This window comes from Pseudophryne corroboree, chromosome 6 (assembly GCF_028390025.1).
Source record: "Pseudophryne corroboree isolate aPseCor3 chromosome 6, aPseCor3.hap2, whole genome shotgun sequence".
Lineage (NCBI taxonomy): Eukaryota > Metazoa > Chordata > Amphibia > Anura > Myobatrachidae > Pseudophryne > Pseudophryne corroboree.
In genome coordinates, this window is record NC_086449.1 from 743,460,260 (window position 1) to 743,485,755 (window position 25,496).

A 25,496-nucleotide genomic window follows, 5' to 3' on the forward strand; every position below is an offset into this window, starting at 1 on the left:
CTGGGTTGTGAGCTGGCAAACTCCCTCTGTGCTTCTCTGACAGGCTTTACTGTGGGTCTGTCCCCTATAGCCCCAGTGTGGTTGTGGGTGTCGGTACACGTGTGTCGGCATGTCTGAGGCTGAGTGCTCTTCCCAGGAGGAGGCTGGAGTGGGGACAGAAAAGACTGTGGGAGTGACCCTGTCGGCACCACCGACTAAAGATTGGGTATATGTTCTGAATGTTTTGAATGCAAATGTGGCTCTATTAAGTAAGAGATAAATCTGAGACTCAGAACCAGACATGGAAAAAATCCATGGAGGATGTGTTGTCACAAGTCCATACCCCCTCGGGGTCACAAAAGCGTTCATTTACCCAGATACAGATACCGACATGGACTCTGAATCCAGTGTCGACTATAGTGATGCCAGATTGAATCCTAAACTGGCTAAGAGCATTCAGTACATGATTGTGACGATAAAAGACGTGTTACATATCTCGGTAGACCCTACGGTTCCTGATACAAGGGTCTGTATGTATAAAGGAAAGAAACCTGAGGTAACGTTTCCTCCCTCTCATGAACTGAACACGCTTTTTGAACAGTTCTGGGAAAATCCTGACAAGAAGTTTCAGATTCCCAAGAGAATTCCCGTGGCATATCCGTTCCCTTCTGGGGATAGGGATAAGTGGGAGTCACCCCCCACTGTAGACAAAGCTCTATCACGGCTGTCCAAGAAGGTGGCGCTTCCGTCTCCTGACACGGCAGCACTAAAGGATCCTGCGGATCGTAAGCAGGAAAATACATTAAAATCAATTTATGTCACTACGGGTACGCTGCTCAGACTTGCCGTTGCATCGGCATGGGTGAGTAGCGCTATTGAAAAGTGGGCAGATAACTTGTCATCTGAGATAGATACCCTGGATAGGGATAACATTCTTTTGACACTGGGTCATATCAGGGACGCTGCAGTCTATCTAAAGGAAGCTGCGAGGGACATTGGCCTTTTGGGATCAAGGGCCAATGCCATGGCAGTTTCATCTAGGAGAGCATTGTGGATTCATCAATGGAATGCTGATGCTGAAACGAAGAAGGCTATGGAGTCTCTGCCGTATAAAGGTGGTGTCTTGTTTGGTGATGGCCTCGCTGACCTGGTATCTACGGCTACCGCGGGTAAGTCATAATTTTTGCCTTGTGTTGCTGCACAACAAAAGAAAACGCCCCACTATCAGATGCAGTCCTTTCGGCCCAATAAATAAAAAATAAAAAAAGGCAAGGGTCTTCCTTCCTTGTTGCTAGAGGAAGAGGAAAGGGAAAAAGGCCACCGGCTGTGGCAGGTTCCCAAGAGCAGAAGTCCTCTTCAGCTTCTGCCAAATCCACCGCATGACGCGGGGACTCCTCTGCCGGAGTCTGCTCCGGTGGGGGCACGTCTCCAACTCTTCAGTCAGGTCTGGGTTCGTGCGGGCCTGGATCCTTGGGTATTAGAAATAGTGTCCCAAGGGTAGAAACTGGAGTTTCAAGACGTTCCCCCTCACCGATTTTTTCAATCGGCCTTACCAGCTTCTCTTCCGGACAGGGAGGTAGTATGCGATGCAATACAAAAGCTGTGTCAAAATCAAGTAATTGTCAAGATGCCTCCGTCACAACAGGGAGAAGGCTTTTATTCGAGCCTGTTCGTGGTCCCGAAGCCGGACGGCTCAGTCAGACCAGTTCTGAACCTAAAATCCCTCAATTTCTATCTGAAAAAATTCAAATTCAAGATGGAATCTCTCCGAGCAGTCATCTCCAGTCTGGAGGAGGGGGATTTTATAGTGTCGGTAGACATAAAGGATGCCTACTTACATGTTCCCATTTATCCTCCACATCAGGCTTACCTGAGGTTTGCTATTCAGGATTGTCATTACCAATTTCAGACGTTGCCGTTTGGTCTGTCCACGGCTCTGAGGTTTTTCACCAAAGTTATGGCGGAAATGATGGTTCTTCTGCGCAAGCAAGGAGTCACAATTATCCCTTACTTGGACGATCTCCTGATAAAGGCGAGATCCAGGGACCAATTACTGCAGAACATTACGATTTCCCTGACAGTTCTGCAACAGCATGGCTGGCTCCTAAACTTGCCAAAGTCACAGTTGAGTCCGACAAAATGACTATCGTTTTTGGGAATGATTCTGGACACAGAAGTACAGAGAGTTTTTCTTCCAGAAGAAAAGGCTCTAGAAATTCAGAGTCTGGTCATACAAATTCTGAAGCCAGCGGGAGTGTCAATCCATCAATGCACTCGAGTGCTGGGGAAGATGGTGGCGGCCTACGAGGCCATTCCATTTGGCAGGTTCCATGCCAGAGTGTTTCAGTGGGATCTGTTGGACAAGTGGTCCGGGTCTCATCTGCACATGCACCGGAAAATAATCCTGTCCTCCATGACCAGAATCTCACTCCTGTTGTGGCTGCACAGCTCTCACCTCCTAGAGGGGCGCAGGTTTGGAATTCAGGATTGGATCCTAGTGACCACGGATGCGAGTCTCCGAGGCTGGGGAGCAGTCACACAGGGGGAAACTTTCCAGGCATACAATCGCTCTGTCAGCAATATTCATTCCAGGAGTGGACAACTGGGAAGCAGACTTCCTCAGCAGACACGATCTCCATCCCGGAGAGTGGGGTCTTCATCAAGAGGTCTTCGTAGAAGTGACAAGTCTTTGGGGAATTCCTCAAATAGATATGATGGCGTCCCGCCTCAACAAGAAACTTCAGAGATATTGTTCCAGGTCGAGAGACCCTCAAGCAATAGCAGTGGATGCCCTAGTGACACCGTGGGTGTTTCTGTCGGTGTACGTGTTCCCTCTGCTTCCACTCATTCCAAAGGTGCTGAAGATCATAAGAAGAACAAAGGTTCAGACAACCTTCATTGTTCCGGACTGGCCAAGAAGGGCTTGGTATCCAGATCTTCAGGAATTACTCATGGGAGATCCCTGGCCTCTTCCTCTACGAGAGGATCTGTTACAGCAGGGTCCGTGCGTGTACCAAGACTTACCGCGGCTTCGTTTGACGGCTTGGAGGTTGAACGCCGGATCCTAGCCCGAAAGGGTATTCCCAGTGAAGTCATTCCCACACTTCTTCAGGCTAGAAAAGAAGTAACGGCAAAAAATGATCACCGTATTTGGAGAAAATATGTGTCTTGGTGTGAATCCAAGAAGGCTGCTACGGAAGAATTTCAGCTGGGCCGTTTTCTCCATTTTTCTGCAAGCAGGTGTAAATGCGGGATTAAAATTATGCTCAATTTCGGCCTTGTCAATTTTCTTTCAAAAAGAATTGGCCTCCCTTCCGGAAGTTCAGACTTTCATGAAAGGCGTGCTGTGCATCCAACCTCCCTTTGTGCCCCGGTGACACCATGGGATCTTAACGTTGTGTTGCAGGTCCTGCAATCTCATTGGTTTTAACCTTTACGTAAGGTAGAGTTGTAATTCGTCACTTGGAAAGTGATTATGCTGTTGGCCTTGGCCTCTGCAAGGCGGGTGTCTGAATTGGCGGCTTTGTCTCACAAGAGCCCCTATTTGATCTTCCATGAAGATAGAGCAGAGTTGAGAACTCGTCAGCAATTTCTGCCGAAAGTGGTGTCATCGTTTCACATGAACCAACCTATTGTGGTGCCAGAGGCTACTAACGCCTTAGCGGAATCGAAGTCTCTAGACAGAGCTTTGAAAAATTATGTAGCCAGAACGGCTCAGATTAAGAAAACGGAGGCTCTGTTTGTCCTGTATGATCCCAACAAGATTGGGGCTCCTGCTTCCAAGCAGACTATTGTACTCTGGATCTGTAATACGATTCAGCAAGCTCATTCTACGGCTGGATTGCCGTTACCGAAATCGGTGAAGGCCCATTCTACCAGAAAGGTGGGCTCATCCTGGGCGGCTGCCAGGGGGGTCTCAGCATTACAGCTTTGCCCAGCAGCTACTTGGTTCAAACACTTTTGCAAAGTTTTACAAGTTTGATACCTTGGCTGATGAGGACCTCATGTTTGGTCAATCGGTGCTGTAGAGTCGTCCGCACTCTCCTGCCCGTTCTGGAGCTTTGGTATAAACCCCATGGTTCTTGAAGGGTCCCCAGCATCCTCTAGGATGTATGAGAAAATAGGATTTTAATACCTACCGGTAAATCCTTTTCTCTTAGTCCGTACAGGATGCTGGGCGCCCGTCCCAGTGCGGACTCTACAGTACTTGCTTAATAGTATTGGTTGTGTTGCACACAGGTTGTGTTTTCTGTTATGGTTAGCCTGTTGCTACCAATTGTTCATGCCGTTGACTGGACTTATGTATAATGCCATGTTGTACGGCGTGTTTGTGGTGTGAGCTGGTATACAGTATATCTCACCCTTAGTTTAACAATAAATCCTTTTCCTCGAAATGTCCGTCTCCCTGGGCACAGTTCCTATAACTGGAGTCTGAAAGAGGGGCATAGAGGGAGGAGCCAGTTCACACCCATTCAAAGTCTTAAAGTGCCTATGTCTCCTGCGGATCCCGTCTATACCCCATGGTTCTTGAAGCGTCCCCAGCATCCTCTACGGACTAAGAGAAAAGGATTTACCGGTAGGTATTAAAATCCTATTTTTTTAACAAGACTCGATGCATGTGCATCACAGTGATGAGATTATTTGTTATCAGCATTTGATTTTATTATATACTTTATCATTAACATTATCTTTTTCCTTTTTATCTTTATTATTGTATATTTACTATTGCACTCACTAGGCCCGCCATCAGGGGGGTGCTGCGGGCACAGATGTCCCGGGCCCGGCGTCTCTGACAGGAGGAGAGGTCACGGGCCGCTCATACCGCCATCCGCCGCCGCGATGCTCCGCCCACTTTTCATTACCGAGTTCTCGTACTGTCAAAGAAGAGGGAGAGGACGCTGCAAGCTTCTATTGTAAACGTCCCTCCCAAAATGGCCGCTGCCTCAGAGGAGACAGTTATTAAAGGCTCCTCTAGTATCTTTAATAACTGTCTCCTCTGAAGCGGCGGCCATTTTGGCAGAGACTTTTCAATAGAAGCTTGCAGCGTCCTCTCCCCTCTCCTGTGACAGTGCAGATCTCAGTCATGAAGAGGGTGTAGAGCTACATGAAATGGAGGGTGCAGAGCTACATGGGACCAGTCTGCTACAGCTCCGGCCAGTCTGTGATAGGTAACTTGAGGGAGAGTGAGTGGGAGAGAGAAAGTGTGTGCGTGTGTGTGTGTGTGTGTGTGTGTGTGTGTGTGTGTGTGTGTGTGTGTGTGTGTGTGTGTGTGTGTAATTTTATTTTAATTTTAGGGGGGAGGGAGGGGGGCCTGCCTATTTTGCAAGTCCCGAGCCCCAGAATTTCTGATTGCGGCCCTGGCACTCACTTTCTCCTTTACTGAGTTTTTCTTTTTGTATGTTGCCTGTGCACTCCTGTGTGGCGTTTTCCTTTCTGCTATACTATTATGCATTTTTATTGTGGATAATGTTGTGATGTTGTTATTGGGTGATTTTTAGAAGTGTCTGTGTTTTTATCATGTGGCGGTGTGTGATTTCTGAGTATGGGAAATAACAGAAGTCTTTGGAGACTGTAAAGCTGACACACATGAGCAATGTTTTGGGGCAATTTGCTGTTTTGCAGATGATTGCGCAAAGAAATCTGCAATGTATGGGGTTCACAGATAGCGGGTTCAGACCAAAAATCGATTGGGCTTGGTTAATCAGGTTGTACAGTACAACATGTTGGATTTCACAGATCAATTGGAGCTGTAGATTGCTAGTGTACGGTAACAATCAGCAGATTTGCAGACCGTTTCAGGATTGGCAGATCTGTATTTGCAAAAAATGATCTGCAAATCACTCAAAAAATATCTGTAATGTATGGGTGCAGATTGGTAGACTGGGGAATCTTTAAATATGCATTAAAATCTCAGAATCTGCAAACTGTTTTTTTGGGGGGTTTTTTTGTGATTGGTGATGCACAGTATGGGGGCTTTAATGCAGGAACTCTGACACTGTTGAGAGGATATGAGGTCAGACCAACTGTTATGACATTCCAACGTGATGACATCATTTTTTATCAGCAGACGGTTTTTTAATGCAGATTAGCTGGGGACATTGGAGGTTTCTTATGAGAAATATCAGATAAGGAAAGGACCTATGAGTAATAAAGCAGGGAGAAGCTGGAGCTGCAGGTGTATAATGGTTTCTTTACGCAGAGGCATAAGTTAGAGGATAAGAAAGCATTATTTACATACACTTTTTCTATTGCAAATGGCATAGTATTATACTACTGCTGACCCAAAATCTATGAGTTCAATAGGGACATTATTATAGTATATGTATTTTACAAGCAAAGTACAGATAGAACAAATAAGTCATATGTTAGTGTTGGTGCTAAACACTACAATTTTACAAAAAGAAACAAAAAAGTCAGATAACTACTAAAAGCATTCCTTCTCCACCCAATAAAAAGTTATTTGCAAATACTTATAGATGTTGGAATTTGTTTTCAGAAGTCTCAGCCAGCAATATGTATCCATCCTATTAAATAACCATCTGCTTGGCTGTTACAAATTATTTCAAACTGTTCCTTGAACTGTTTCTGATAATAGGACAGGTTGCAAACGCAACGTTTGCATAATGTTTACTCTTTATCGAGATTTCCATCCGTGAGAATGAACTGTAACGGATCGCTACCTCCTCTGTGCTACTATGAGATTATTCATCAAAGTGTTTGATGCAATTTGCAATTGAAATGAGGTTTTCTGGTTACAGAATGTTACCATAATGTTTTTTTTATTTAATCCACATTTATTTCAACCCTGAAAATGTTTCTCTGTTCCATATTATGACGGATGAGTGTGTGAATGAGCAGGAGCAAGTATAAACTCCTAACTAGGGTGAGACTGGAGAGGCTCCACACAGGAGGTTGTAGGGTTAACAGGTTAGGGAGCTTAGCCAATTGGGTTTAGGGGAGTGGTTTTGGGTGGGAGCTGAGGACATTTTGAGTCATTTGTTAGACAGGGTCTTCCTCTTTTTCCTGGATTCCCTGCCGCCCTTCCTCATTCGGTCTCCCTTAATTTTTTCTTTTCTTTTGCCCGTTGGGGTTTGTCAACCTAGCTGTGGCGGGAAAGAACGGCAGTCCAGTGGCTATGGCGCTGCTTTATGGAGGTGTGCTCTCTTCCCAATGCATTGATCTAATCTGACCTACCCTACTGGGGATCAGGGGTACTGGCTGCCTGGTTGGCCCTGTTATGGTGTATTTGGGGGTAGAGTTGGGGTCTCAACAGTTTAATTGGTCAATTGGATTAGTTAAAGGTATGTCGTGGACATGGGAACAGCGTTAAGATGTAATGTCGCTGATAGACTGGCCGTTCTTTCTTTGTGCCACCATACTTGGAAAATGAATACAGTTGACCAATTTTAATGGCATTTCAGTTGTCTGTGTCGTTATTTCTAGATAAGTTAGAATTTACTTATTAGTAAATAAGGTTTAATGTGTGAGGTTACATTCAGTCTCACATCTGCCAATAGGAAGTTTATGAGCTTCTCATAGCGTGGGGAGGATATAGATGTAACTCCCACTTCTTAGCGCATAAAATACATTTTTCATTAATGCGGATGTGCATGAAAAAAAGCGCACAAATAATTTGTGTACATATATTGGGCGGGATGCACTAATCATTGAAAATATGCCAAAACTCTGAAAATGCCATTTTCAGAATTTTGACCTTATTCCCATATGCACCAAGATTGGACCCAGAGTCACCTAATAGAAACCTATGGGAATTCTTTTCCACTGCCTTCTGTGAGGGATACACGGCGTCATGCATCATTCCTAAACCCGGAAGTCCTTCTATCACAAAGGACAGCTCTTAATTAGCAGACAGCACTTAATTTGATGACTCCGTGCAGAAGACCTTGTGAAGCTAGCGAGATATCGTGCATTGCCCAGTGTAGCCGTCTGGGGGAAGAGACACAGCGCATCACACTAGGCTGATGTGCTGTGGGTTCTAACAGGGATCGCTAGAGGGGGGAGTTTTCACTCCCCCACTCCGGAAAACAAGATGTTAATACATTTTGGGCGGGATGTACTAATAGACATCACCACCCATCGCCGCGATGCTAATCGCATATGTACTTAAATATGCGATTAGCATTGCGGATGACAGCTCTTCCGATAAGAGCTTGTCCTCCACGATTCCCAGCGGCTGAGCGGCTGCCTGACTTCTGGGATTCGGCCCGGGAGTCAGTCTGCGCATGTGCAGGGTGACAGGGTGGGCGCGGGACATGCTGGGAGGGATCCAATTGGATCCCTCACACAGCGCTGCGGAGAGAAGCCCATAGGCGTCTATGGGGTGCTGACCTGCCGGCCGGGAGTTAGTACATTAGGAAAATGCGGTAAATGGGAGTTTACCACATTTTCAATTTAGTACATCCTGCCCTTTGTCACTATTGCTGCCTGCTTTGTCTTGGTAAAGAGGAGAAGCAGAAAGTGCTATAATCGCACGATCCATGTGGGTGTAATACATCTACCCCTATGTACACTACTGTAAGCATAAAAAATATGATCATTTTCAATATTCCTTCTGCCCAGTATAGAGGATATGCTCCTGGACAGCTGTGGGGCAATAACTGTAGGGTGAGCACTGAACACATGGGAGCTGATGCGGAGTTCAATGCAGCAGTCCATGGACAAAAAAAAAAATCATATATTAGTACAATGTAGAAATGCAATCAGACCGTCCTTATCCGTGTGCGTGGTTTCATAGTGGTCATCATTGTTAGTGTACACTTGCACCACTCCTATCATCTGTGCAAAAAATCTGCCTGAAAACAGATATATTGGTGCATATACAGTTACACTAGTCTGCATAGCCTGCAATTTCGACAGCCTGCCACATGACCACCCACTTACGCCGTTTCAGTGGAGAGATGCAGCTAAGTGACATAGGACTCTTCAGCGTCCATAGTTGTGTGCACAGTATAATGCGAAAGCACGCAAAACACGTACGCAAAAACACCCTGCGTTCAGTCCTGTATCCATACCACTGTGGTCCCCTATTTTCTTTCCCAGAAACAGGGGATTTAGGAAAATGCAGATTTTTTTTGCTTTTCAATATTTTTATACTTCGTGCTGAAAGCGCTGCGTAAAACTCAGCTCATCTAATACCACCAGATCCTCCTGAGTAAATTGAAATGTAATAGATGTCAGGCTACATCCAGACAGAATCTTTTTTCTTTAGGAGCACATTTTACCGCTTTAGATAGAAAACACCTGGCACCGGGTGTTAAAGTTGAGGGCTGCTTACTTTTCTACGTTTGAGCCTGAAGACTGCTTAATTTTAGGTCTGTCGTCCTGAGGTGATTTACTGTTTCATATGGGTCTTTGCAGTAAACTGACAATGGTAGTACCTCATGCACATATTTGGCAGCAACAGATGTGCAGTCATAAGAAAAAGAATGTGAACAGATAATATAACAATGGATTCTGTCCATCCCTGAGCCGACTGCAAATCCAGGCCTGTATGTAGCCACTCACCCATCCCCCATTGTAGATTGCAGCATAGTAGTAATGCTTCAATGTGCCGCCAGCAATGCTTAACATATGAAAATTACCCCATATTTTAAGATGAAAAATATTTTTGTGCTCTACCATAAATGCCTTTACTAAATACAGTACATGTGGGGGATTCCTTCCTGTTCAACACTTGTATCTATCCAGCGGGGTCCAGGCTGCAGCCTCATTCATACAGTATGTAGGAGATATTCTTTCGCATTAGGAATCAGACTGGTCCTTTCCATTAACACCAGTACACCACTATACCAGGCTAGAGGTCCACTAGAGGCATTAGAGTTTCTATAATAGGTGCACACATTGCACCCACATTTTAATGCTTACCTGTCCAGAGTTCCATGTCAGGCACTGCAGCCGTGGAAAAAAAAACACAGCCAAAATGTCTGCCGCGCATGCACAGTACTGAAATTAGTCTCCGGAACATGGACGGAGACTGGCGCATGCGCAATAGACTCCGGCACAATGCTGGAGCCTACTGCTCCGGGGGAGAGGTGGTCACCTCACGGTCTGCACAGGGGCCTCCTCCTCTGTTAAAACTCTCCTGACTAGAGGTCCTAGTCATATATGAATAAATAGAACAGCTGTACAGTATAACACCTCACCTCACATTAGAAAACATCTTTATAAAATAAGAAGCAATATTTGAAATTAATAGAACATAACATAATATAGCTTACCAGGGGGGCAATGTGCTTGGCATCCTTCCACGCACTTAAGCGGGCAGTTGGTAGCTTCAGGGTGTTGACAGGTTTTTGGACAAGCCGGTGCACAACTGTTGTATCGCCATTCACAGACATAGCCCTGCTCCTTCAAATTCTTTTCTTCACAACTCTGCGCTATATGCCGAATAAACAAAGCATTATACTTAGCACACCAACTGTCTGCCATTTTGTGCCCTGGAGGCTCACAAGTAGGTTACACTGGGATACAAAATGGAGTCTCCAGGAGGTCAATGTTATACAGTCATCATAGGTAAGTTACGGGACTGTAAATATGTGGGCTCACAATGCATTTTTTAAACACAAATGCCCTTAATTTGACATGCATACATAGTGGAACAGCCATTTTGGGAATTTCTCCTGGAAAATGGTGACACAACTAATTGTGAGTGTGCACAATGGAAAGTGGAAAATGCTTCTTCACACATTAATAAAGCGGTACTTTCATAGTAAGATGGTTTGGGATAATACACTTCACCTTCCTCTACCACATATCAAAACATATTAGGGGAGATTTCTCAAAGCTTGGAGAGAGTTACAGTGGAGAGAGATAAACTAAGCCTTGGATGGAGATAAAGTACAAGCCAATTTAGCTCCAAAGAGCCATGTTGCAGGCTGGGTTTGCAAAATGACAGATAGGAGCTGGTTGTTTGGGACTTTGGGGGTCATTCCGAGTTGATCGCACGCTGCAACTTTTTGCAGCCTGTGCGGTCAACTAGACGCCGCCTATGGGGGAGTGTATTTTTGCATAGCAAGGCTGCAATCGCTTGTGCAGCCCTGCTATGCAAAAAAAGTTTTGTATAGAACAAGACCGGGGAAAGAGTTACTTACTCTGTGCGATCAATCCAGCGTTGCAGGTCCCGGAATTGACATCAGACATTCACCCTCCAAACTCCTCTACACGCCTGCATTTGGATCTCCACGCCCAGAAAACAGTGAGTTGACGCCCGGTTCCGCCTTCCTCCTGTCAATCTTCTTGCTGTCGCCGCTGCTACCGCTTTCTTCATTAGCGGTGTCGCTGCCCGGCGACGGCGCCTGCGCAATGCGGCCGCCGCGTATGCGCAGTTCCGACCCGATCGCACGGCTGCGAAGAAGCATAGCATGCGATCGGGTCGGAATGACCCCCTTTATCTCTGTCCACTTTATCTCCATCCAAGGCTTAGTAAATAGACCCCAAAGTACTGACCAATCATTTTCAGCAAGTTTACAGGCTGATTGGTTGGTACTTTATCTCTCTCCACTTTGTCCCTCTCAAAGCTTTGATACATCTCCCCCATTGTCCTTGGAGATGGTTCTTCTATAATCAGATACTGTTCTTATGTGAGAACATTTTGTGCTGGTGGGTTCAGGTCACAATGTAAGGCATACGGGTCACATTACCACTGGGGGGCGTCTATGCTCTCTTCTACTCACGACAAAAGTGTGATGATCTCCACTGGACATTTACTCCCTTCTGAGCGCACACATGGGCGTAGGCAGCTAAAGCATCGCAGAAGCATGCACAATCTCCAATGGACTCGCAGGTGCAGGTATCATAAGTACAGATCTCATAGTAGGGCATTGGGTTCACCTGTTGCAATGAAACAATCATTAAAATAAATATTTTAAGCGTTATTTTAAAATCTGATTTCTGCATTTTAGAGCATTCTAAAAAGTTCCTCTGTGTATTTAAAATAAAAAAATAACCCATAAAAAACAACATAATGTGTAGACTAGTAGGTTCCATCTTTGTGACATGGAAGTTCCCCCTAACTACGGGAAGGGCCATTGGATTAGATGGGAGGAGTTATGTATTTCACACATGGTGATACGTGGTCAGTGCTGAATAACCACCTATATAGTATATCGATAGTTTTATAAGTGGGAAACGCTGCATGGTAAAATGGGTGGAAAGATGTCAACACATGATCCAGTACAGGTCATTGGTAGACCTTATTCAAAATTTCTATGAACAGTAAACAGCCTTGGTTGTGGATCCCCAGTGTCTCCAGTTTCCACAGTGGCTCACCAGGAATTTCTAGCTCACAAGATGTCTGCGTGTACCGTGTGCAGGTTATAGGTGCAATTTAGGATGGGCGTCACATACCAATTTCTCACATTCTTCAAAGACGTCACCAAACAGAATACTGCAGGCATGTTCTACTGCTGCTTGTTTCATGGTATTGCCTTGACACAATGGCATGGTAGCAGCATCGGTGAACTGTTAGGAAAGAGATATCATTATCATGGCATCTAGAAACATCCTAGACATGACATGACATATAAGCTTACCATTTTTATGTTCTCCCCTTTCTATTAAAGGATAGATTTTAGGGTTTTTTCTGTTTATATGCCCTATTGGGGTAGAACCTAGGAGTTTAACAATAGGCAAAAGCGGAATTGTGAAATGGTGTTTAGGCCACACAGTGATTCTTGACCAGGCTTGCAGGATTATTGAGGAACAGCAGTAACTGCGGTAATATACACAGCAGTGGTATGACCATATACACTTCCGTGCAGCACTGCGACACTCAACACAGTGGCTTGCCCGGGGTTGCGCATATGCAGTAACACACCCAGTAGCCGACTTCATGAATGTGCCTGGCTAGCTTCACCACAGGAGAGAGGAGACAGGCCCTCCCCTCCAGCATTTACATACAAGGAATTTTTCCATCCACCTACTGTAGTTAAGCAATCCATCCATCTTAAGGGTAGCATGGTGATGCAATGATTCAGTCTTACACCAATGCCTTATCTATGTGGAGTTTGTATGTTCTCCCTGTGTTTACATGGGCTTCCTCTAGGTGCTCCAGTTACCTCCCACAGTCCAAAAAACATACTTACAGTATAGTTTAATGAACCATAGTGTATATGTGCCTGTGCACATCTGATGTGAAATAATAAGATTTTAAACCTACCGGTAAATCTTTTTCTCCTAGTCCGTAGAGGATGCTGGGGACTCCGTAAGGACCATGGGGTATAGACGGCTCCGCAGGAGACATGGGCACTGTAAAGCTTTAGAATGTGTGTGCACTGGCTTCTCCCTCTATGCCCCTCCTCCAGACCTCAGTTAGGACTGTGCCCAGAGGAGACTGACAGTATGAGGAAAAGGATTTTGTTATCTAGGGGCGAGATACACACCAGCCCACACCATACACACCGTACAACATGGTATACAATAACCAGTTAACAGTATGAACAAAAACAGCATCAGCCAAAGGCCGATCTCAACTGTAACTTAACCCTTAAGTATGCAATAACTATATACAAGTATTGCAGAATGTTTCCGCACTGGGACGGGCGCCCAGCATCCTCTACGGACTAGGAGAAAAAGATTTACCGGTAGGTTTAAAATCTTATTTTCTCTTACGTCCTAGAGGATGCTGGGGACTCCGTAAGGACCATGGGGTTTATACCAAAGCTCCAGAACGAGCGGGAGAGTGCGGATGACTCTGCAGCACCGACTGAGCAAACACAAGGTCCTCATCAGCCAGGGTATCAACTTGTAGCACTTAGCAAAAATGTTTGACCCCGACCAAGTAGCTGCTCGGCAAAGCTGTAATGCCGAGACGCCTCGGGCATCCGCCCAAGAAGAGCCCACCTTCCTAGTGGAATGGGCCTGTACTGAATTTGGTACCAGCAGTCCAGCCGTAGAATGAGCCTGCTAAATCGAGTTACAGATCCAGCGAGCAATAGTCTGCTTAGATGCATGAGTGTCAACCTTGTTGGCTGCACAGGACAAACAGTGCATCTGTTTTCCTAACCGTAGCCGTTCTGGCTAAATAAATCTTTAAGGCCCTGACTACATCAAGGGACTTGGAATTCTACAAGGATCACGTAGCCACAGGTACCACAATAGGTTGGTTCATATGAAATGACAAAACCACTTTAGGTAGAAATTGAGGACGAGTCCTCAACTCTGCTCGATCCGCATGGAAAATCAGATAGGGGCTCTTGAAAGACAAGGCCGCCAACTCGGACACCCGCCTCGCAGATGCCGAGGCCAATAACATGACCACTTTCCAAGTGAGAAACTTCAATTCAACTGTTTGAAGCGGTTCAAACCAGTGTGACTCAAGGAAACTTAACACCACGTTAAGGTCCCATGGTGCCACTGGGGGCATAAAAAGAGGTTGGATGTGCAACATCCCTTTTACCAAAGTCTGGACTTCTGTGAGAGAAGCCAATTCCGTCTGAAAGAATATGGATAAGGCAGAAATCTGCACCTTAATTGAGCCTAACTTTAGGCCCATATCCACTACTGTCTGTAGAAAATGGAGAAAACGTCCTAGTTGGAAATCTTCAGTAGGAGCATCCTTGGCTTCACACCAAGACACATATTTTCTCCAGATACGGTGATAGTGTACCGCCGTAACATATTTTCTAGCTTTATTAAGAGTAGGAATGACCTCCTCTGGAACACCCTTTTTAGTTAGGATTTGGTGTTCAACCGCCATGCCGTCAAACGTAACCGCGGTAAGTCTTGGAACACGCACGGCCCCCGTAGTAGCAGGTCCTCCCTGAGAGGAAGGGGCCACGGATCTTCTGAGAGCAGTCCCTGAAAATCTGCATACCAGGCCCTTCGAGGCCAATCTGGAACAATGAGTATCGTCTGCACTTTTGTTCGTCTTATGATTCTCAATATTTTTGAGATGAGAGGAAGCGGAGGGAACACATAGACCGACTGAAACACCCACGGTGTCACCAGGGCGTCCACCGCCACTGCCTGAGGTCCCTCGACCTGGAACAATACGTCCGAATCTCTCTGTTGAGGCGTGATACCATCATGTCTATTTGAGGAAGTCCTCAACGACTTGTGACTTCTGTAAAGACTTCCTGATGAAGTCCCCACTCTCCTGGATGGAGATCATGTCTGCTGAGAAAGTCTGCTTCCCAGTTGTCCACTCTGGAATGAAGACCGCTGACAGAGCGCTTACATAATTTTCCGCCCAGCAAAGAATCCTGGTGGCTTCTGCCATTTATGCTCTGGTTTTTTTTTTCTCCCCTGGCGGTTCACATGCGCCACGGCCGTGACGTTGTCTGACTGGATCAGAACAGGTAGGTTGCGAAGAAAATTCTCCGCTTGTTTGAGGCCGTTGTAAATGGCCCTTAATTTCAGCACAATGATGTGTAGGAAAGCCTCTTGGCTTGACCATATTCCCTGAAAATTGTTTCCCTGTGTGACTGCTCCCCATTCTCGGAGGCTCGCGTCCGTGGTCACAAAAACCCAATCTTGAAATCCGAACCTGTGACCCTCTAGAAGGTGAGCACTCTGGAGCCACCACAGGAGAGAGACCCTGGCCCGGGGGGACAGGGCAATCTTCCGATGCATGTGCAGGTGGGACCCTGACCACTTGTACAGAAGGTCCCACTGAAAAGTCCGTGTGGAATGGCCTCTTAGGCCGCCACCATCTTTCCTAATACATGAGTGCATTGATGAACTGACACTCTTTTTGGCTTTAACAGGTCTCTGACCATGTTCTGGAGTCAGGGCCGGATTAACAATGGGGCGGGTGGAGCTGCAGCTCCAGGCCCGCCCATCAAAATAGGCCCACAGGATCCACTGCTGCTGGAAACAGGAAAAAAATGTTTTTTCCTGTTACACAGCAAGTCAGTAGCACTAGAAAGCCTCAGCCAGAAGCCCTCCCTGTGTCGAAAGCTTTCTCTCCTCCCCTGCGCCGTCAAGCCACATTGGCGACCTCCCCAGTGGGCCCTGCTCCCCACCACCATGCAGAACAGCAGCAGCCTGCAGTGGACTTGCCTGCCGGGACGCAGGGTGACTGAGCCATTTGTCCGGCCCGAGACCCGACTGCAGGGCCGGCTAGTGGTGCTTCTGCTTGCTTAGCGGTAGGTTGCTTTTAGAGGGTTTTTTCCTCAAAGGGGGCGTGGCCACGGGTCCGTGATTAGGTCACGCCCCCCACTGGTCAGTCTGTCTACTGCTGTCTCCGGAAGGTTCAGTCAGTCAGTGTCACTGAGGAAAACGTGGGAGGGGGTGGTGGGGCGCTGTGGGGAACAGGGTATGTGTGTTGGAAAGGACAGACTAGGGGTGTGTGTAGGGACTGGGGTGAACAGAGTGTGTGTGTGTGGTGACTGAAGGGGACAGGCTGTGTGTGAAGGGGGGCTGGGGGGGAACAGGCATTTTGTGTGTGTGTGTTTTTAGGGGGGGAGGGGAAGGCTTTCTGTGTGTGGTGACATGGGCTTATTGCTGGGGTTAGTTGCATGCATAGACTATGGGTTGCTCACACTGGGGTCTATGCTCAGGCAGATGATCTGAAGCTCTGTGGACACACTCGGTACATGTGCATTCGGCTGCAGTATGTGCAGTGGGAGGGGCTTTGTTGGCAGAGTTGGAGTGTTGGCTACGGGGAGGGTCGCTGCTCGTCCAGCTCAGGGGATCCCGCCAGTGGTGGTTTTAGGTGTTGGCTAGCGGTCACCTCACCAGCGCCGTCAGCCCCCGTCTGCTACTTGCATCGCAATGCCCCCTGCTACTTCCTGCTACTGGCCAGCCGCCTCCCATCCTGTCCACTTCACGCTGCTCGCACCCCACCGCTTTCTCCTGCCGGCCACCCCCCTCTCCTGGCAGCTTCCTGCAGGCCGCCTCCTGCCAGTACTCCCCCTCAGCTTCACGCTGGGTAGAAGTATGAGAAGAACATAGAGCCAAGGAACCACAGGCGCCGGATGGTGAGTTATGTCTACCTGGCACAATGTGTATAAGGGGGCTACCTGTGTATAATAGGCTCTACCTGGTGCAGTGTGTATAATGGCGAAATCTGTATATGGGGCTACCTGGTGCAATGTGTATAATGGGAAACCTAGTGCAATGTGTATAAGGGGCTACCTGTGTATAATAGGCTCTACCTGGTGCAGTGTGTATAATGGCCTACCTGGCGCAACGTGTATAATGGCCTACCTGGTGCAATGTTTATAAGGGGCTACCAGGTGCAATGTGTATAATGGAAAACCTGTTGCCATGTGTACAATGGAAAACCTGGTGCAGTGTGTATAATGGGCTACCTGACGCAGTGTGTAAAAGGGGCTCTACCTGGCATATTGTGTATAAAGGGCTCTACCTGGCGTGTATAAGGGTTACTACTGTCTGGTGTAATATGACTGACGGACACTACTGTGTGGTGTAATGTGAATTGGTACTATTCTGTGGCCATGCCCCTTCCCTCGAGAAGCCCCTCCCCTACATTTTTGGCACGCGCAATCAGAGTGCACTGTCCCTCTTTTGAATGGGGAATAGGGGGGTACCAAAGGAAACGTTCACCCTGGGCGCCACAAAGTCTAGAACCAATCCTGGAACCCGCCCCCCTCAGCAAACCCTGCCTCCATTGGGGCTGCTTACGGAGCTTTCGCCTCCTGGTTTTCCATCCTAATCTGCCCCTGGCAGTAATCAAGCTCAGCTCCATGAAGATGGCTCGGGAGATCGTAACTGAGCTATCTGGCTGCTGCTCATTGCTAAGGGAAGCCGGGATAAATAGCTGCTGCATAGACATAGGCATGCATCTCCCACCAACTGTAAGTTATACCACCCGCAGGCATATAACATCAGCAAGGCACCACAACACCGCAAGCCCACACTCAAAGCCGATCGTCTAGCTATTATCCCCAGAACACTGCTATACACGTGTTCCACTAGTGCAGTGGTTCTCAAACTTTTTGGAGTCACGGCACCCTTGAGTAGCAGAACTGTTATTACGGCACCCCTAGGCCAAAAGTTTCTTATTGAGAAATTCAGAAAGAAATATAACATTAAGTAAATTGTATTTATACAGTATATCATCCTAAGGGTGTGTACACACGGTGAGATATTTTCTTTCGATTTTGACTATGTAGTGAAAGTCACCTTGCTATCCCGATTCGATCACGATGCGCGGTCCCGCCAGGTCGGCATCGGAAGAAAAGATAAGACTGTGCAGGCAAGTCAATCCTTGCTAGATCGGTGTACTCTCTAGTTCATCTCACATGTCAATGACATCTCACATAAGCCAAAATCTCACATAAGCCAAAATCGTAAGCACACATAGTCCATATCTCAAGAAAAGTTAGTCAAAATCTGTGCTATCTGGGCTCCAGGGAGTTCAGGGGAAATCGCAAGTGAAAATTGGGCATAGCAAGGATCTCACCGTGTGTACGCACCCTAAGATCTCACACCACCATTACCTCCAACCCCAGCAGCTTCCAACTCAGAGGTGATTGGCACTTTAGCGCATCTGCACACCACTAAAATTATATATATATATATATATATATATATATATAGAGAGAGAGAGAGAAGATAGGGTTGTCTGCACTCACAATTCAGTACATTATTGCTGGGGTGTCACTCAATATTCCATAGGATCAAAGAAGCGTTCCTTTTTCCATGAATACATAAAGTTCCTGTATGGAGTGCACTCACCAGACGGATACTGTAGCCAGTAAGATTTTAATAGAGCATCATGTACAGCATCATACCGACGTTTCTGTCCTTATCAGGACCTTTGTCAAGGTTGACAAAGGTCCTGATACGTCGGTATGATGCTGTACATGATGCTCTATTAAAATCTTACTGGCTACAGTATCCGTCTGGTGAGTGCACTCCATACAGGAACTTTATATATATATATATATATATATATATATATATATATATATATATATATATATATCCATTGTAGAAGAGCCGCACTCACATGTCGTTAATAATCACAGTTGCTGGGGTGCAAAATCCAGGAACAGGTCCTATCAGAACAAAGTTCCACAATACATGTGCACAAATAAGGATGCACTCACCAGACTTCTCCAGGGTGAAATTGATAGATTTTAATCCAGACAGCACATACTCACAAACAGAAGGTCAACCTTCTGATGGTGAGTATGTGCTGTCTGGATTAAAATCTATCAATTTCACCCTGGAGAAGTCTGGTGAGTGCATCCTTATTTGTGCACACATATATATATATATATATATATATTTCTCTGACGTCCTAGTGGATGCTGGGAACTCCGTAAGGACCATGGGGAATAGACAGGCTCCGCAGGAGACTGGGCACTCTAAAAGAAAGATTAGGTACTATCTGGTGTGCACTGGCACCTCCCTCTATGCCCCTCCTCCAGACCTCAGTTACAATCTGTGCCCGGCCAGAGCTGGATGCACCTAGTGGGCTCTCCTGAGCTTGCTAGAAAGAAAGTATTTGTTAGGTTTTTTATTTTCAGTGAGATCTGCTGGCAACAGACTCACTGCTACGTGGGACTGAAGGGAGAGAAGCAAACCTACCTGCGTGCAGCTAGCTTGTGCTTCTTAGGCTACTGGACACCATTAGCTCCAGAGGGTTCGAACACAGGGCCTGACCTCGATCGTCCGTTCCCGGAGCCGCGCCGCCGTCCCCCTTGCAGAGCCAGAAGACAGAAGAAGGAGATAAAATCGGCGGCAGAAGACTCCGGTCTTCATTAAGGTAGCGCACAGCACTGCAGCTGTGCGCCATTGCTCCCACTGCACACCACACACTCCGGTCACTGTAGGGTGCAGGGCGCTGGGGGGGGGGGCGCCCTGGGCAGCAATAAGAATACCTTTTGGCAATAAATACACATAATACAGTCTGTGACTGTATATGTGTAAAACCCCCGCCATTTTTAGTCAGAAACAGGACAGAAGCCCGCCGCTGAGGGGGCCGGGCCTTCTTCCTCAGCACACCAGCGCCATTTTCTCTTCACAGCTCCGCTGGAAGGAAGCTCCCCAGGCTCTCCCCGGCAGTATCCTGGTACACAAAGGGTGAAAAGAGAGGGGGGGCACATAAATGTAGGCGCAAAATTTGTATATACAGCAGCTACTGGGTAAACACTGAGTTGTAGTGTAAATCCCTGGGTTATATAGCGCTGGGGTGTGTGTTGGCATACTCTCTCTCTGTCTCTCCAAAGGGCCTTGTGGGGGAACTGTCCTCAAATAGAGCATCCCCTGTGTGTGTGGTGTGTCGGTACGCGTGTGTCGACATGTCTGAGGTAAAAGGCTCCTCTAAGGAGGTGATAGAGCGGATATGTGTGTGAGAGGGTGTCTCCGTCGACAACGCCGACACCTGTTTGGATATGTGAAAGTGCTAAGGTGAATTTATTGCACAAAAGGTTAGGGAACAGACAGGAAATCTACCTAGGTCTGTCCCTATGTCACAGAGACTTTCAGAGTCTCTCAATGCTTACTATCCATAATAACAAACACTGGTATCGACATGGAGTTTAACTCCACTGTCGACTACGATAATGCAAAGTTACAGCCAAGATGGCTAGAAGGTATTCAATATATGATTATTGAAATAAAAGATGATTTGCATATCACTGATGACTCATCTGTCCCTGACACGAGAGTACACATGTTTAAGGGGAAGAATGCTGAGGTAAATTTCCCTCCTCTCATGAGGAAAAAGAGCGTGAAACTCCAGACAAGAGACGGCAGCTTCCCACAAGAGAATTCTCAGGCTGTATCCTTTCCCCACTAGGGCCAGGATATGTTGAGAATCTTCCCCTGGGGTGTCCTGTTTGCACAGACGGTAGCACTTGCTATTCTCAGGGATCCTGCAGATAGCGTGCACATTCTAGTATACTACCCAGACCGGCGATTGTGTCGGCAGGGGTTTATAGCGCTGTGGCAGCGTGGACAGGTACCTTATCAGCAGAGATGAGACCCTAGTATGCAATATAAATATATTAAAGATGCTGTCTTAAGTGATAGATATATAGTTATAAAGCATGCCCAAAGAGACATGAGAATACTGGGTCCTAGAGTCAAAGCTATGTCGATCTCTGCTTGACGTGTCCTGTAGAATATGCATTGGACAGATGATGCCGACTTAAGAGGCATATGGAAGGCTGAGGATTGTGTGGAGAAGGGTTCTCGGGCCTGGTCTCCACAGCTATAGCTGGTAATTCTGCTAGTTTGCCTTATATTCCTGCACAGCCTAAGAAAGCACGACATTATTAAATGCAGCCTTTCGTATAAAGAAACAAGAAAGTCTGAGGTGCGTCCTTTCTTGTCAGAGCCGGGCAGCTAGTTCCCAGGAACAGAAGTCCTCCCCGGCCCCTACAAAAATCCACCAATGTCGCTGGGGCTCCACAGGCGGAGCTAGGCCCGGTGGGGACACGCCTTCGTAAGTTCAGCCACAAGTGGGTTCACTCCCTGTTCGATCCCTGGGCAATAGATATTGTGTCTCAGGGATACAAGCTGGACTGTGAGAAGATGCCCCCTCACCGACGGCCCTGCGGGCTTCCCCCCAAGAGAGGGAGCCAGTGTTAACTGCAATTCACAAATTGTATCTTTAACAGGTGGTGGTCAAGGGTCCCCTCCTTCAACAAGAGGGTGTTATTATTAGACCATGTTGTAATCCCGAAACCAGACGGTTCGGTCAGACCCATATTGAATTAAAAATCCCTGAACATATACCTGAGAAGGTCCAAGTTCAAGATGGAATCGCTAAGAGCGGTCAGTGCAAGCCTAAAAAGGGGGAGACTTTATTGTGAATCGGGACATAAGGGATGCATACCTTCAGGTCCCCATTTATCCACCTCATTAGGCGCACCTCAGAATTGCGGTACGGGATTGTCATTACCAATTTCAGATGTTGCCGTTTGGTCTCTCCACGGCCCCGAGAATATTCACCATGGTAATGGCGGATATGATTGTGCTCCTGCGGAAGCAAGGTGTCACTATTATCACGTACTTGGACGATCTCCTCATAAAAGCGAGATCAAGAGAGCAGTTGCTGAACAGCGTATCACTTTCTCTGGAAGTGTAACGGCAACACGGCTGGATTCTATATATTCCAAAGTCGTAGTTGGTTCCTACAGCTCATCTGCCTCTCCTAGGCACGATCTTAGACACAGACCAGAAAAGGGTTTATCTCCCGATAGAGAGAGCTCAGGAGCTTATGACACTGGTCAGGAATCTATTAAAACCAAAACAGGTGTCAGTGCATCACTGCACTCGAGTCCTGGGAAGGATGGTGGCATCATACGAGGCCATCCCCTTAGGCAGGTTCCATGCGAGGACTTTCCAATGGGACTTACTGGACAAGTGGTCCGGATCACCTCTTCAGAGGCATCGGTTAATCACCCTACCCTCCAGGGCCAGGGTGTCTCTCCTGTGGTGGCTGCAGAGTGCTCACCTTCTCGAGGGCCGCAGATTCGGCATTCAGGACTGGATCCTGGTGACCACGGATGCAAGCCTCCGAGGGTGGGGGGCAGTTACACAGGGAAGAAATTTCCAAGGTCTGTGTTCAAGTCAACAGACTTGCCTTCACATCAATATCCTGGAACTATGGGCCATATACAACGCCCTAAGTCAAGCGGAGATCCTGCTTCGCGACAAACCGGTTCTGATCCAGTCAGACCGCAAGGGGTTCATGTAAACCGCCAAGGCGGCACAAGGAGCAGGGTGGCGAGGGTAGAAGCCACCAGAATTCTTCGCTGGGCGGAGAATCAAGTAAGCGCACTGTCAGCAGTGTTCATTCCGGGAGTGGACAACTGGGAAGCAGACTTCCTCAGCAGGCACGACCTCCACCCGGGAAAGTGGGGACTTCATCAGGAAGTCTTCACGCAGTTTGCAAATTTATGGGAACTGCCTCAGGTGGACTAGATGGCGTCCCACCTCAATAAAAAGCTAAAAAAAATAAATAAAAAAAAAGGTTTTACGCCGGGTCAAGGGACCCTCAGGTGATAGCTGTGGTCGCACTAGTAACACCGTGGGTGTTCCAGTCGGTCTATGTATTCCCTCCTCTTCCTCTCATACCCAAGGGCTGAGAATTGTAATAAAAGGAGGAGTGAGAACAATATTCTTTGCTCCGAATTGGCCAAGAAGGACTCGGTACCCGGAGCTGCAAGAAATGCTCTCAGAGGACTCAGGGCTTCTGCCTCTCAGACAGGACATGTTGCAACAGGGGCCCTGTCTGTTCCAAGACTTACCGCGGCTGCATTTGACGGCATGGCGGTTGAACGCCGGATCATAGTGGAAAAGGGCATTCCGGATGCAGTTATTCCTACGCTGATAAAGGCTAGGAAAGACGTGACAGCAAGACTTTTTCACTGTATATAGCGAAAATAGGTTGCTTGGTGTGAGGCTGGGAAGGCCCTACAGAGGAATTCCAGTGGGGTCGATTCCTGCACTTCCTATAGTCAGGAGTGACTATGGGCCTAAAATTAGGATCCATAAAGGTCAAGATTTCGGCCCTATCCATTTTCTCTCAAAAAGAACTGGCTTCACTGCCTGAAGTTCAGACGTTGTTCCGGGGGTGCTGCATATTCAGCCTCCTTTTGGCCCACCGGTGGCACCTTGGGATCTTAACGTTGTGTTGGATTTCCTGAAATCCCACTGGTTTGAGCCACTTAAGACCGTGGAGCTAAAATATCTCACGTGGAAAGTGGTCATGCTATTGGCCTTAGCTTCGGCTAGGCGTGTGTCAGAATTGGCGGTTTTGTCATGTAGAAGCCCTTATCTGATCTTCCATATGAACAGGGCAGAATTGAGGACTCGTCCCCAATTTCTCCCTAGGGTGGTATCATCGTTTCATTTGAACCAGCCTATTGTGGTGCCTGCGGCTACTAGGGACTTGGAGGATTCCAAGTTGCTGGACGTAGTCCGGGCTTTGAAAATTTATGTTTCCGGAACGGCGGGAGTCCGAAAGTCTGACTCGCTGTTTATTCTGTATGCAGCCAACAAGGTTGGCGCTCCTGCTTCGAAGCAGACTATTGCTCGCTGGATCTATAGCACGATTCAGCTGGTTCACTCTGCGGCTGGATTGCCGCATCCAAAATGGTGAAAGCCCATTCCACAAGGAAGGTGGGCTCTTCTTGGGCGGCTGCCCGAGGGGTCTCTGCTTTACAGCTTTGCCGAGCTGCTACTTGGTCGGGGTCAAACAAGTTTGCTAAGTTCTACAAGTTTGATACCCTGGCTGAGGAGGACCTTGAGTTTGCTCATGCGGTGCTGCAGAGTCATCCGCATTCTCCCGCCCGTTTGGGAGCTTTGGTATAATCCCCATGGTCCTTACGGAGTTCGCAGCATCCACTAGGACGTCAGAGAAAATAAGAATTTACTCACCGGTAATTCTATTTCTCGTAGTCCGTAGTGGATGCTGGGCGCCCATCCCAAGTGCGGACTCTCTGCAATACATGTATATAGTTATTGCTTAACTAAAGGGTTATTGTTATGAGCCATCCGTTAAATGAGGCTCAGTTGTTGTTCATACTGTTAACTGGGTATGGTTATCACAAGTTGTACAGTGTGATTGGTGTGGCTGGTATGAGTCTTACCCTGGATTCCAAATCCTTTCCTTGTTGTGTCAGCTCTTCCGGGCACAGTTTCCTTAACTGAGGTCTGGAGGAGGGGCATAGAGGGAGGAGCCAGTGCACACCAGATAGTACCTAATCTTTCTTTTAGAGTGCCCAGTCTCCTGCGGAGCCCGTCTATTCCCCATGGTCCTTACGGAGTTCCCAGCATCCACTACGGACTACGAGAAATAGAATTACCGGTGAGTAAATTCTTATTTTATATATATATATATATATATATATATGTATGTAGATAGATAGATAGATAGAGAGAGAGAGAGGTATAGAAGAAATAATGGAAATGTAAGACCATCAGAAACAGCATAACCTACATCACATGCTGTAGTAATGGCTGTCAATCATATAGTCACTTGAAGTGTCAGGTGATTATATTCCGGACCAATTTCAAGACCACCAACAATTACAGCAGCCGCTTTCAAGCCAAAAAGTACCTGCAGTTACTTGTTGGCTTGAGAGCGGCTGCTGTAATTATTGGCAGCTTTGACTCAGACAAGGGACAATGGGGGTCATTCCGAGTTGATCGTACGCTGCCGATTTTCGCTGCGCCGTGATCAGGTAGCTACTGCGCATGCGTATGCACCACAATGCGCACGTGCATCGTACAGGTACAATGCGGATCCTTGCTGAGCGATAGATTTAACGAAGAATCCATACGCACAGCCGATCGCTATAAGATTGACAGGAAGAGGGCGTTTATGGGTGTCAACTGACCGTTTTCTGGGAGTGGTAGGGAAAGCGCAGGCGGGTCCGAGCGTTTGGAGGGCGGGTGTCTGACGTCAATTCCGGCACCAAAAAGACTGAAGTGATCGCAAGGGCTGAGTAAGTTCAGACCTACTCTGAAACTGCACAACATGTTTTTGTAGAGGTCGGTTGCACAAGCGTTCGCACACTTACAAAGTGAAAATACACTCCCCCATGGGTGGCGACTATGCGTTTGCACGG

At 47.1% G+C, this 25,496-nt stretch overlaps 1 protein-coding gene across 2 annotated transcripts in view; it reads right to left on the reverse strand.

Annotated features, from left to right (window-relative positions):
• VWF (von Willebrand factor) overlaps positions 1–25,496 on the reverse strand; it is a 487,638-nt gene that overhangs the window by 209,088 nt on the left and 253,054 nt on the right. For both annotated transcript variants that reach the window (XM_063928500.1, XM_063928501.1), the window contains 3 exons: positions 12,346–12,459; positions 11,673–11,829; positions 10,218–10,376 (listed from right to left, as the gene is read on the reverse strand). In XM_063928500.1, the coding sequence (XP_063784570.1) occupies positions 10,218–10,376; positions 11,673–11,829; positions 12,346–12,459 (430 nt within the window). The remainder of the gene's footprint in view (positions 1–10,217; positions 10,377–11,672; positions 11,830–12,345; positions 12,460–25,496) is intronic.